Source organism: Corvus hawaiiensis, chromosome 4, assembly GCF_020740725.1.
Source record: "Corvus hawaiiensis isolate bCorHaw1 chromosome 4, bCorHaw1.pri.cur, whole genome shotgun sequence".
Taxonomy (NCBI): domain Eukaryota; kingdom Metazoa; phylum Chordata; class Aves; order Passeriformes; family Corvidae; genus Corvus; species Corvus hawaiiensis.
This window is the reverse complement of record NC_063216.1, coordinates 39,674,448-39,688,739: the sequence shown is the minus strand read 5'-3', so window position 1 is coordinate 39,688,739 and position 14,292 is coordinate 39,674,448. Positions and strand designations below refer to the sequence as shown.

Genomic DNA, 14,292 nt, shown 5'->3' with positions numbered 1-14,292 from the left:
ACAGTTTTTATTACTCTTTATCCATTAACCTACTTCAGCTTTGTGTGCATTTTCTGATTTATTTTGCTGTGACATCAGTGTATCATATATCATGGTTTTTTGCCTCAGTTTTACTGTGAGGTTCTGCCTGCAGGCCTCCCTGAGCACAGCAGCAGAGTCTGTGTGAGTGAAGCATTACCCACAATACAGGAAGACAAGACATACATAAGCCAAAGACAGTAGATTGACTCCATGCAAGGATGCCAAGAGACTTGATCAGTTCATCATAGTTAAGGCCTTTTTCAACTTTGAAAGTAGTGGAAGTAAGGGAGATTCCTCATGAGTGGAAAACTCAAAAATGTTGTGTCCATCATCATGAAATAGAGGAGTTATCCTGGGAAGATCCAGGAAAGTACAAGCTGGCCAATGCAGGTAAGGTTATAGAGCAAATCTTCCAAGAAGCATTTTTGGGCACATAAAAGGACAAGATGGTGACTGGGGAGAGCCAGTGTGGCTTTGTCAAAACCAAATGATATCTGGCCAACCTTACTGCCTTGCATGATGAGAGAACTGACACCATGGATCAGAAGAGAACAGTGAATGTGTTTTACTTTGCCTTACTGAGGTTTTCTGCAAGATCTTCCATTTATCCCTAGAGAAAATTGAGAGATAAGAATTGGTGAAATGGATTCCATGGTGCATAGAAAATTGACTGGACTGCAAGGTTCAGAGGTTTGTGATCAGTAACACAAAGTCCGTGTGGCATCCCATTGCCACAAAAGGCATAACCGTAGGGAATGAGGCAGGCTTTGGGAAGAGAAAGCAATTTTGCAGAAGAGACCGAATGGTGAAAAAGGCCAGCACACAGTTTGGCCAATGGGTTGGAGGAAATTATTATTTTCCTCCAGACTTTTGAGGCTGCATCTGGTTTCAGGCTTCCTGGTAGAAGAAAGATACTGGCAGATTTCAATGAAGGCCCACAAAGTTGGCCATGGGCTGGTCATAGCATATGAGACAGGCTGAGAGAGCTGGGTCTGGTCAAAGTGAAGAAGGAAAGGTTTGTGGGAGATCTCATTGCTGTCTACAACCAGCTAACCAGAAGCTGTGCAAGAAATAAAGCCAGCTTCTTCTTGCAGATGCAGAGTGGCAGGACAAGAGGGAACAGATAAAACACTCAACAACAGAAACTCCAGATAGCTATTATGGGAAAAAATTACAGCGAGGGTGATGAAACACCGAAATATGTTTTCTGCCTAGAAAAATTCAGAAGTAATGGGACAGGACCCTAAACAACCTGAAACAGTTGGCCATGCTTTGAGCAGGAGGTTGGGCCAGATGTCTCTGAAGAGGTCCAACCCACATTGTTCTACTAATCCCTGAAAACCTTCAATGCATTTTTACAGGTGGATTGATATCTTATTTCTGAAGGGTCTGAAACAAATCTAACTTACATAGTTTTTCTGTCACCATGCAGAATCTATGACTCACATGCCATAAAAAATTTTTAGCACATTTGGGCGCATGCAGCCTTTTTTACTTTCATTATTTTTAAATAAAAATCACCATAATGCTGACAATTTGTGAAGGCATTATATTATCAAGTATCTGGGCGATATATGCAATGTCTGTGATCCAATCCTTCCAGAGACACTGTAACAAAACCAGGTATTTTTATATAGGATATGTACTTGAAAATAATATGTGCTGGATTTATAACAAATTATTTTAAAATAATTTATTAAACTGTTTTATTGACTTATCTCAGAATGTTTTATAGTAAAATTATGATTTATTGCATCAAAATAAAAAAGGTTCCACACATAGGGAAAGAGCATGTAGGAAAAAGTAATTTTGACCAATCAATTTTATAACTTGTTTTATAATGGAGCACATCTTCTGTTAACATGATTGCAGATGGCTGACTTTTCTACAGTGATAATTGTCATTACCACTGGGACAAGCATCAATTAGATGCATAAAATGTCTACCTGTGTCATTCCAAAATTTTTTAATGTGCTGAATACTGATTTTAACCAGTTACATTTAAAATAATGTAAAGGTAGATTTTCAACAATGTAAATAAAAGTTTTCTATAATATAAGCCAAAATATTACATGTAGCTTCAATCTAATTCTGTACAATGATTTTCAAAATGGGATGTAAAATAAACCGCATAGTACCAAAACACTAAGTGTTCAAAAAGGAAGATATGTAAGAGGTACACAACTGTTGAATAATCAGAATCTATTTCAGGTTTAGTTCGTACTATTTCTCATACTTTTCCAACACAATGTCAAAAAGTATAAAAGCTGGAGAGTTCCCTACCCTAGTTTATTGATTTTTAAAGCTGGATGAAAGATGAAAGCTCAGACCATAAACCCCATCAATCCTCAAAAGATCCTTTTAATAATACAGGATTTTTAAAGTCTTAATGACATCCAAAAGCTTATTACAGTGGCTATAAGTCATTATATTTCCTTTTCTAGATTTTCTTTAAAGATGCTTTCATGATATCTGAGTAGACCATATAACCCAAAAGATATACTTAAACACATAACAAGTTTTGATTTAGTCTAAGTTCCTTAAATTTATTTAACTTTGAACTTGATAGTTAACCCAGCATGACTCATAACCCACAGTGTCTCATCCCTTCATTACCAATGATATATATATTACTATATATCTACAGCTAACTCAGTTCCTTAAACATATTCAACATTCTGAGTATATTTCTGAGTTTAAAAAAGGTGAATTTATTACTGTGAGACCATTAAACTGGCTCTATACAATGCAGCTCATCTGTGCAGTCAATGGTTTCAGACGCTGTGCTGCACAATGTCATCCCTGCTTACCTAACCATCTCAAACAGAGAAGCAACTCAGCAGCAGCAATGAGCAAATCAGCCAAATCAGACCCCTTAAGGAACAAGGTTCTTTGCTCATGAGCCGTTTCTCACATGCTCCCTGCATATGTAGTTCTGAGGCACTTACTAATTCAGACACATCACCTTCTGGGCATATTGTTTCTAGACATGAACTAGATTCTGAATTCATGTATGCAATACTCAAGGTGATAATTGATAGTTGTACAAAGCTTGTTTCACATGAAATAGTCTTTCCAGCACAGGATACATGAGGAATGCAGTGGAAAGACCCTCTTAATTAGCATGACGATGCAGTTATCAGTGGTTTTTACCTTGATTCTGCAGGCCCTTCATTACCTCTGATAATGAAGAACGTAATACTTATATTAGGTTAGGTTACTTGTAAAGGGAACATTGTCCTTATGTAGCAAAGGCTAAAAAGACCTCTGAAACGTAGATTTTCCTAAAAATATCTAAGAGCCAAGTTCCCTTATGTAGTCAGGAACATCTCATTCTGCCTCTCTGTTTGTTTTCAAAATTTGTGACGTACCTACATTTTCATGGCCATAACTTAAAAGCACATTTTACACCCAATAAATTCCACAGGGTCATCTTTATTTAGTGCTAAATAGGAGAAGCATGTCTGGTAGGGGTGAGATTTGCTTAATTTGAAAAGTCACTTCTATTGTCTACAAAAGATAGCTGAAGTGACCTCAAGTGCATTACAGCTATTGGCCAGACATTCTTACGGATTTCTCTGGATACCTGTAAATGCTCTAAGTGCAGGATTTATTCCAAGGAGTAAACAAACAATGCTGTTGTTCTGCTGCATCATAAAGCACAATTAAGCAAGTTAAAGAGTGTATTTAGTAAGCTTTTTTCTCATACTGTACCTTTTCATCCAAAGCCTTGTGGTGCTCAAACAGAGATTTCAGAGCTTTGAGGACCTCAACTTCACTGGAAACTCCTGAGGGAGACTGTGCTTGCCGTTTCACCACTGTCATCCTCAGGGACCTTTCGTGTCTTGAGACAAGGCACTCCAAATGCTCCAGTAACAGCTATTGGATTTGAAATAAAAAGTTATTAATTTCTGTGCACCTAAATGCCACAGAAATTCTAACTACAAAGTGGATGATACCAAACAGCAATTTTCTTGGCAACCTCATTGTAGGAGAGATTGCTGGAAGGATTAACAATATTATTTCATGTTTCTAAATCAGATGGAATAAATGAAAAAATAGAAAATCTACTCATGATTTCACTTAAAACTCTGCTATGAAAAGCAAGAACAACAAATCACTAAGCATAGAATCACTAAATTTAGCTAAATTAATCACATATTTTTACAGTATTATTTGTAATGGTAGTTGATGAGCATTGACAACCAAGTAACCACCAAAGACAGTCTAAAGAATCATGCAAAAATATTAAATAGGTTTACAATTAATTCAGCCTAACTTTAACATATTTCAATTTCTCTTGAAACTAACTCAACAAAATATGCAAAAGTGAACAGTATATTTTACTAGATTTATAAGACTACGCATTAGAACTGTTACAGCTAATGGCGTTCGTCACTAGCACAAGCTTTGAAATGTTCATTGTCTCTTGTATTACAAACACAATGGAAATCAGAGAAGTCCATAAATATCTGTAAAATAGACTATAAATAACATACTGTAAAAACACAATATAATTAGTTTTCATTATTACTCTGAGGTTAAAGGAAAAATTAAAATGGTATGTTGATGTTTTATAGAAAATTCCCCATTTGTCTATACATTCATAGGGCTACAACTGCTGTTCTTAAAAGGCTGAACATTAAAGAGACTTGGTTAGCTGTAAGGTTAAATCAGGGTAGCTAAATTCATGAATCAGAATGCATGTTAAATGCATTGTAATTACAACAAACAATTATATCTAAGTCATTGAACTGGAAATCTGAAAGTTACTTGGATAATTACTTATTATTTCTCCTTTGATGTGGTTCTTAATATAGCTACTATTTGTAAATATGTATATTTATCTGTAATCCACAAATATTCTCAGTCACATAATGGTTTTTATTCTTACATGAATTGATAGATATAGAAGAGCAAAAGCAGAGGGCAATTGCATTAGAGACATAGTATGTTGATATTATATTAAGTCAGGAATGATTATTGTTCAGTGTCATCTTTGCATCAAACATGGTTCTCATGTTTAGGTTTGCACCTGGTTATTATGTTACAATAACTATATTCTTCACAAAAAGTAGTGAATGCATATGTGAACAATGTTAGTACAATGAGAGTTGTAACTACTCCCTGCAATTCAAGAAAGGAGGGTCTCCCTAAAATTTCTGAATCCAAGTGGTGGCCTGTATTTATCAAAAGCAAATGAACAAGAAGCTTTCTCATCCTTGGAGGGCTGACAGCAGATATAGGTGGATTTTTAATTATTTGAGGCGGTCCAAAGTAGCACAAAAGTTTGAAGAGACCTCTTAATGATAGAGCCATCAAGCATTCAGTATGGGGCTGTGGGAAGTTTGCAAAGTAAATGAGAACGGAATATTTTCCAAATATTTACAGAGTATTTCTGTTCATAGTAGCTCTTAAATAAATAGTTAATTGCTATGATGAATAGAACTGAATTGCTGTGTTTTGGTCTAAATTCTTGTATCTTCATGGTTTTTCTAGGCCATCTAGTTTATCTGGGAAAGAGCTGGAGGAAAGCAAGTCAATAGCTGATTTCTAACTCTGCAACCTACTCTCTGCCCTGTCTCTTCAAAGAGTCTGTGAGGACATTTCCTTCTCTGTGCAGCCTGACTGTACCCCACTTCATAGCCCCGGGGTAGCCAGAATCTGACTCTAATCCATATTGTGCACTTAGATTTTCCCACAGTCATTCCCATGTCCTGGATGATTCTATTAGAGCCTGGCTCATCCTGATCTGTTCTCTTTGTGCAGGAACTTTTCAATGCATCATAGCTACATCTGGATCAGTCTAAATCCAGCCAAAAAGCTACAGATTTCTGAAGAAATTGGGATAAAAGGGAAAACATTGATCCACAGTTGACTTTTAATATGGCCATTCCTTCCATAGGTCTGTAGTTGTCTAATGCTCAAAGTGATAGCCACTAAAGAAGTCCAGAGTAATAAAACCTTGGCAAACTTTTTTTCAGCCTGACTCTGAGCAAATTTCTCATATTTGGTGTCCTACTACCCTAAATGACTTCTCTCCCAGACAAATGCTGTGATGACCAGGGACTTCTGAGATCCTATATGCAAGTCATAGTTGGAAGGGCAAATGGGAAATTCTGGTTTAGGAGAGAAGAAAAGTGATGGTCACATGGAAGAATATTCATGAGAGAAAGAATTACACATAACCTACAGCAGAGAGATAAATAAGGAGCACACAAAAAACCCTTAACATGCATCCAGAACCTCATTTTGAACTGGTGCAGACAGACGATCCCAAAAGGGAATCAGAAGTCAGCACGGACAGAAGACAAGAAACTTGCTAGAGCAAAGGCAGAGTGGGGACTGAAGAGAGTCATGAAGAGACACAACCAAGTTCAACAAGGTTTTCAAGTATAAGAGAGCAGAGTGGTGGGCACTCAGAATTTCTAATGGGGTGATTGTGGAGGAACAGTACAGCACTCAAGCTTTTTGCAGAGCTGCAGATAATATATTTAACTTTAGGTTGTTACTGCCATGTTAGAAACATGCATAATACTAAACCAAGGACAATGGTTTATATAATTGTGTTAATATACACAAAAGCTAAGTTTGCTTTTAGCTTAGAACTACCATTTCAGAGGAGAAAAAAACATATGCCAATGTCTGCATACATTTCATAGTTACTCAATAAATCGAGCGCCAAGTGCTGTGTTGCCTATTTTACTGTATACAGGTATCCCAGCTAAGTGTCAAAAGACCCATGGAGAACTAAACCACTGCTTGTGGACATTTCATACATTTTCTTTCTGTTCTTTTTGACTCAAGCTGCTAGAAGTCACCCATTCTTCTGGAAAATACCTCTGAACACTGGAATTTTCCTTGCCATCAGCTCTAGGAATGCCCAAGAAGGCATGTTAACATAGGTTTCTGGTTTGTAAGAATTTCTTATTTTTGCTTTTCAACAAAAATCATCTCTATTTCTTCACAAATTCTGTGAGCACTGCTAACAGCAAAACCATCTGAGCAAGGACTACTGTTAACCAGGTCTCTTAGTGCAATATTACTCCCAGTTCTCCTGAAAGAGAAAAAACCCCAGGGGTAGGACATTTGACTGTGACTGAGAACCTGATAGTAAATCCTTGCCCCTTGCTCTGATGAAATGTTAGAGTCACAGAATAATAGAATTTTTTAGGCTGGAAAAAACCTCTAAGATCATCAAGTCCAAACGCTAACCCAGCACTACCAAATTGTCCACTAAAAAAGTGCCCAAGTGCCACATCTACACATCTTTTAAACATCTCTAGGTATGGTAACTCCACGATTTCCCTGGGCAGCCTGTTCCAATGCTTGATAACCTTCTTAGTGAAGAAATTTTCCCTAATACTCAACCTAAACTTCTCCTGGTGTAACTTGAGGCTATTGCCTCTTGTCCTATCATTTGTCACCTGGGAGGAGGGGCTCACCCCCACCTAGCTACAGGTGTAGAGTGATAAGTTCTCCCCTGAACCTCCTTTTCTCCAGGATAAACACCCCCAGCTCCCTCAGCTGCTCCTTGTAAGACCTGTGCTTCAGACCTTTCACCATTTTTGTTGCTCTACGTTGGACATGTAACAATAGCTGCTGTTTTATTCAACTTTTCCCCAATTAAAATTATATTTTAAAAAGGGATAACAGATCTTCCCTGCTTCTCTGGGAACAGCAAATGTCAACAACACTGACAGAATTATGAAGTGTCTCAGGGCTACAATGACAGGGGAAGGGAATATAAACATAAAAAATTGACATTGACGATGATGATGTTTCCAACAAACGTTTAACATCTGAAGGAAATCACAATAACTTGTGGGCATGCTGAAGACTTTCCTCCCCAAAAGTAGCTCAAGAATTAATATTGCAAATAGTTGTGAGAACATCACAAGATTTTATTATGAAATAACATTGTAACAATGCTGGTAATTAATTTAAACTACAAAAATGTTAGAAACAGGTTTAGGGAATTTCAGTAAGCTGCAATTAAACTCTGGCATTAATAGTGATCATGGGCTGCTGAGCATTTTCTGCTCCCTCACACTGTGTCAAGCTGTTACAGTTGTCAAGCACTCAGAGGGACAGGCATCTTGCAGAGAAAAGAAGATGAAGATCAACAGCAGCAGGTAGGACAGAATCACCCACGCATCATTGCTATGCTTTTCCTACTGGAAAGCATAAGCTTGACAATGAATGATGAAATAATCTGACAAGGGAGTTTTATGCTGGGCAAATTTTAGGATGCTCAAGATGCCATGCTGATAATTGTATCTTATGTAAATAAGATTGTTTCTGGAGCTCTGGACTTTTTATAAGCATAAAAAAAGTATAAAAATAATTATTTAAAGACTGAAAAGTGCTCTGGTGCATATTTTTTGAATTAATGTAGCATCTTTAAAGTGCTAATTATAACTAAATGAAAAAGAAGAGAGAAAATTTTTAGAATATACCCAGCTTCCCGTATTTCACAAATCACTTACAAAGCACTAGTGGAAGAGATTGATTTCTTTGAAATGGAAATGCATGGTTAGATTTAATGGTATAAACTACATCAGTGTAGGTTATCACCTATTCTGTTATACTACACCATCGTGACTACATGGACACTGATTTACATATAGAAAATTAAAGAAGTTAAAACATTCATTTTTAGGAATGATGGCTCAATAAGTTGAAATTAGTGTGACTCAATAGAGTTTGCTATTACAGGACCTCGATTTTAATCAGTATAAAATATTTTAACTTACATTATTTTCAAAAAACTTGTTTGTAAAGAAAGTTCATAGCAGGATAACAAATGGAGAAATTAAAGAATCAGCAGATGGTGATGGAGAGAAAAGGAGATCAATAAATAATGAATACAGGGAAAAAAACATAAAAGGCTTTTAGTAAAATGAGACAGCCTTAAGGTATTCCTTAGAGGAATGGGGTAACCCACTAAAAAGACAATTCTCTTTTGAGGTCCAGCTTAGAATTTGTCACCAACACAGGAAAAACTGAATTTTCTTTCAGTCTGTATTTAGAACTCACATTGTTCAGTGAACTTCCATCTCTGGTGTGAGCAGAGAACACAAGTAAAATAAGCAGACATGGGGTTGAAGACTATCTCTAAAATCAGTTACAAAATCAGTGATTTTCTTTGTCGTTGTTCCACAGTGATGGAAACCACTTTTCACCTGTGGTCAGCTGATGTGACCTCCAACAGCTACACTGGTAAATTAACAGTGAAAATCTTTCTCTGGAAAAACAAAGTTACAGCCCAACTACTGCAGTATGTCCATGTCTGTCCTTCTGTACAGAAAGCAAAATGCAAGCAGCCTAAAACCTTAATGAAATCACACATATGGGAAACAAAGGTATGAAAGAAAATGAAATGATTGGGATAATGATACAAAGTAATAGGAAGGGGTTTTATAAGAATAATGAATACAAATATAATAACTATTAGACTACACAGATTACCTGAAAACACAGGTATTAAATAACTATATATTACATTTACTATCTGTTGTCACACTACTTACTGACAGGAGCTCTTTTTCTTGAAAGAAGAGACACATGAATCTACAAGATAGTTAATAATATTGAGGCAATTATATGTTTTTCCATTTGCAGAACTTTAGGAGACAGATATATTTATTTTCATGTGTATAGGGTTTTTTGACTGTAAGAACTCCTCATGTTTAAAAAAAAAATAGAGTACCTGATTCATTTCAGCACCTATTAAGTGGATTTAATTAAAAGGTCCTATGAGAAAATGAGCTAAAGTAGGTAAAACCTTGCTTTAAAATATAGTCTCAGAGTTTCCCAACAGAGTAGAAGGGAATTTAAATCATAGAATACAGGGTTAAGTTCTGATCTATAGGTATTATGAGACTGCAGTGGATAATTGAAGATGTTTCATAAACCATTCCATAAGGAATTGAGACAGAAAGATATGAATAAAATTAGATACAAGTCAGCCTTGTCCACTTTAATAAGTGCTTTATCTCCCAAGGCATGAAGCAAAAGAGAGTTGATGACACTGGTACTGCTGTTTCATTTGTGAACACAGGTTTAATTTTTTTGTTTCTAAACTGTTAGAACTAGAATATTTCAGACCAATTTAAGTAAAAAAAAATATTCTATATTCAAAAAGCATATGTATGGGTCTGGTCCTTTTTTGTTGTTGTAGGGAAAAATCCACAATCAGATTAATCCATATCAGTATTGTAACATTTTTTCACCTACCAAACCAACCCCCAAATTTTCTCATAATAATATCCTGATCTAATAAGTTAAACCTATGGAGTTTTTCCACTTTTAAGGAATACAGACTGAGACAAAAAAAATCTTTCCATTTTAATTTAAACAGCCAAGGTAGTGTGATTTTATAATTTCCATTAAATAATATGCACACTGACTCTTCTTCCAGCTTCACAAAAGATGCTATCTTTCCACATGCTATAGGTAATCATTCTATGTAGAGAATATCCAGAGAAATAACTGTAAGAGTTTTTATTAAAATATTTTTATATGTTTTAAAAGTCCCATACAATGGTCTTCCAGAGAGAACCTGTCTGTCTTCCTGTCAGCAGTGCCTCACAATCAGTGCTCTCACACCTTCTATCAAAACAGCAGAGTGTCGTGTATTGATGGATTAAGTTGCCAGCTACGTTCGTAACTTGAATATATTTCTACTGTAATATGTCAGAAAAAGTAAATTATCATATGGAATAAAAATACACATTCAACAGCAAATGCTTAAGAATGCTGCTGGAAGTGTTTCAGTTCAGCTGCTAGAAGGATTGAGTAGGGATTTGATTAAATATTGGGGTAAGGTTTAATTTCTGTCATTTTGGCTGAGATCTGAAGTGTATGTGTCCCAAAAAATGTAATTCCATCATGGTCTCTCTCTAATACATGTGACCATCAGGGTCTAGCTTGGCGTAGAGTGGGAAATCAGGATGGGAAATCAGTTTTGTGTTTTGTTTGTTTATTTATGCAATTAGCAAAAATTCTCTGAGGCTGTTGCCCGGTAATAAAGAAAAACATAGCTGTGGGTCTAGAGTAAAGAAAATACTGCCAGTTAGGCATAATTGAAAATGCAAAGGGAACCTGGAAGGCTGGTATGTACTCAGGACCTGACAGAATTGCCACTTTCATGCCTTTCTGCTGATATTCAGTTTGAAGCAAAACAAATCAAACAATATCTTTTTTGCTGTTACCCCAGGGAAATAAAAGACAATGGATTAAAAAATTCAGAAGTTGGAATTCAGAACTGAGCCTTTTCATTTAAAAGCAGTAGGAAGTTCTACTTAGGACATAGTGGTGTCTGTGAGTAGTTCCACCACTATGGGTGGTTATGCATGAGTGTGTCCTCGGGGCTCAGGTGACCCTCATTAATGTAGCCAAGGGCTAGAGCTAGCCATCTAGGGCTGGCTCAAGTGTGAGCATTAGAGGGAAGGACAAAAGATGCATTATTTGGACTAACTTTATATGTGAGAGAAGACATTTAATTTTCTCACTGTGAAAGTGTATCAGTGGTCCTCCAAATATTATTTTATTAGAATCCTCCTTCTAAATTAACAGAAAAATTTTGGAGCAATTTTTTCTCTTACAAAATATTAATGCTGTTTTGCATTAATAACACCATAAATCTCAGTTTGCAAAAGGGCCTCTTTATAGGCAATGCCTTCACAATGAATGCTGCTAGAAATCTCATCACTAGCACATAATCAACACTGTATGTTGAAAACAACAGCTTTGCATCCAAAATGCTCATCTTCCCCTATCAAAGGAGAGTCCCTATAGAAGGCAGCATGAATATACAGCCAGCTCTGGGACATATTGTAGTATATGGTAGCTTAAAGCCTGGCAAGAACACAAATATGACATGAGGGGGTGATAACTTATTAATGAAAATGCTAGGGGTCTGGGTAAGGCATGTCTCTGAATTTTTTCTCTCTCCTGCTCCATTAATACTTGGACTCTATCTTCCCCTTGTTTGCTGTACCATCTCCTGCATTCCATATATTTTTTCATAGCCTAAACATTTTGAACTCCAATACCTAACTTCATCTTCATTTTGAAAACACACTTTTAGAATTTACTAATTTTAACTGCAAGGAGTTGCAAGGATTATCACACTATAACTCCCATTTGTTGATATTAGGTCTCCTGGAAAACCTCTTACCAATTCTTGTTTTCTGTAGCACAAGGAACATAAGAATGCATGATCTTTAAGCTTCTTGCTCTGTAAAGAAACTGCCTATGACAGAGGTTAGTCTGACTTAGGAGGTGACTTACAGTTGAGTCATCTTCGTTCTCTCTCACAGTTCTTTGGAGAGTGACTATCTTTGGCTACTAGGCTGTCTTGGAATTTTTGCTAGTCTGCACTGCTTATATCAGGCCCACACTAGGTATTGATGCACTGCAGTTTTAATACACTAAAGATGGTGTTCAGTGGACTTGGTCGTGAAATGAATAAAGCTTTTTTTAATTAAATACTAAAGTAATACACATGTAGGAGTTACTGATAATTTAAGTAGCTATAGAAAGTCTTTTCTTCAGCTGAAATGATTTGCTAAACCTGGAAAATGCAGTGCAATTCCTACATGTTTCTCGCAATTAATTAATTAATCAATTAATGGGAGAAAAAGTAGGTCTCACCTGTACCTCCTGTAAGGTTTTCCAAACCCATCACTTCTAAGAATTTTGTGCTAAATGTGATCATTTCCTGAACATCCAGGAAAGCATAGAAGTAGATGGGTCAGCTTTGCCTCTTTGTAGGCATCTGTTTCATCTGTCCTCCCTTGAATTTCTGAACTCTATGGCACCTTGGTGCTATAGATGGAAAGAAGAAAGCAGGGAGAAAGGCCCTTTCTCAGGTCTTCTGTCATATATATTGTTAGATTCCCTTCAGAATGTAAGTTAGCTGACAGAGATGTTATCTGAGCAGAGGAGGAAAACAGGAAAAGTTACACAGTTCACAGAAGAATGAAATACGGATAGGAGAAACCATCCTTGGTGTTCAACCTCTGAGATCTATTTTGTATGTTCATTACCAGCCTGACTCCTGCCTGATCTGAGACTACTCCATCTCTTTTCTCCCACCTTGCCATAACACCATAAAGTCTCCTCTGCTACCCTCTTGTGTTTCTTGATCAATTCTGCCTTTGCCCAGACACTTTTATGTGCAAATTATTTTATTCTGAAAATGATTCTGTACATCATTTGAGAATTTTCAGAAGGTGCTGTCACATACATTCTTGTTCCCGGACAGAATAATATCTTCTGATTGAAGCAGGACATGATAAATTTCAGGACTGAATCTTGTCCCCCTTCAGCTGTATGGCAAATGACATTTGCTTCAAGGGTCACACGGCTGCATGTAGACTAAATAACAGACTGCCTGTGGTATGTGCAGCACCCTTCACCTCATCCTTATTCAGATCAAATCCAAGGCACAAGGCAAAACTGGGTCTGTTGTAACCTTGGCTTTTGCCTTGATAGGAGATGCAGATATGTGCAGGCTACTTAGGTTTGGAAGGCTGCATGAGTCCCTTGCTTTAGAAGACATTTAAACTGAATGACCTTACCATGTTACATACAAAATCTCCTCTAACTGTAATTGTTTGTATTATATCTGGCTAATACACTCATTTCCTCCAGGACTGTAGCATAGTAGACATATCCTGCTACTTAGAACCTCCTTCACTCATGAAAATGCTGGATTTTTTTGTCTTATTCATATAAATGAAGATCTAGATTTATACTTAAGTTTACAAATACATGATATCTAGAAAATGTCTGCTGTATACTTACTCTTGTGTTGTTTCTTTCAGCTTTTAGTTCTGAAATCTCTTCCTCTTTTTCAAGCAGCTGTTCCCTGCATGTATTTAATTCTTTTGTCAATGCAGCAAATTCCTGTAGAATAAAATTATAGATGAAGTTACTCAAGATGTAAGCACTAGGACAATCAAATCCATATGCATTCTAGAGTTTGAGGATTTAAATAATATTTAGAAATCATCAACACAAACTAAAATAGCATATGTAAGCTTCAGCATCTACCAAAATAATTTTAAGTGTAGACATAGGTAATAAAAAGTGACTACTGATTAAAGGTTTGAAAAAAAGAAGAGTCAAAATGATGGCAACATCTCCCATACATAAGTTATCAGAACCACACCAGAAGAAGAACAGAACTGGCCAATTTCATAGCAACAGAGACACCACATTTCACACATAAGGAAGTCCAACTCAACATACCCACTTAGG

General features: G+C 36.5%; 1 protein-coding gene across 14 annotated transcripts in view; it reads right to left on the bottom strand.

Moving 5' to 3' along the window:
* Positions 1-14,292, bottom strand: part of PPFIA2 (PTPRF interacting protein alpha 2) — a 294,096-nt gene that overhangs the window by 104,077 nt on the left and 175,727 nt on the right. For all 14 annotated transcript variants that reach the window (XM_048302575.1, XM_048302565.1, XM_048302562.1 and 11 more), the window contains 2 exons: positions 13,837-13,938; positions 3,736-3,900 (listed from right to left, as the gene is read on the bottom strand). In XM_048302575.1, coding sequence (XP_048158532.1) covers positions 3,736-3,900; positions 13,837-13,938 — 267 coding nt within the window. The remainder of the gene's footprint in view (positions 1-3,735; positions 3,901-13,836; positions 13,939-14,292) is intronic.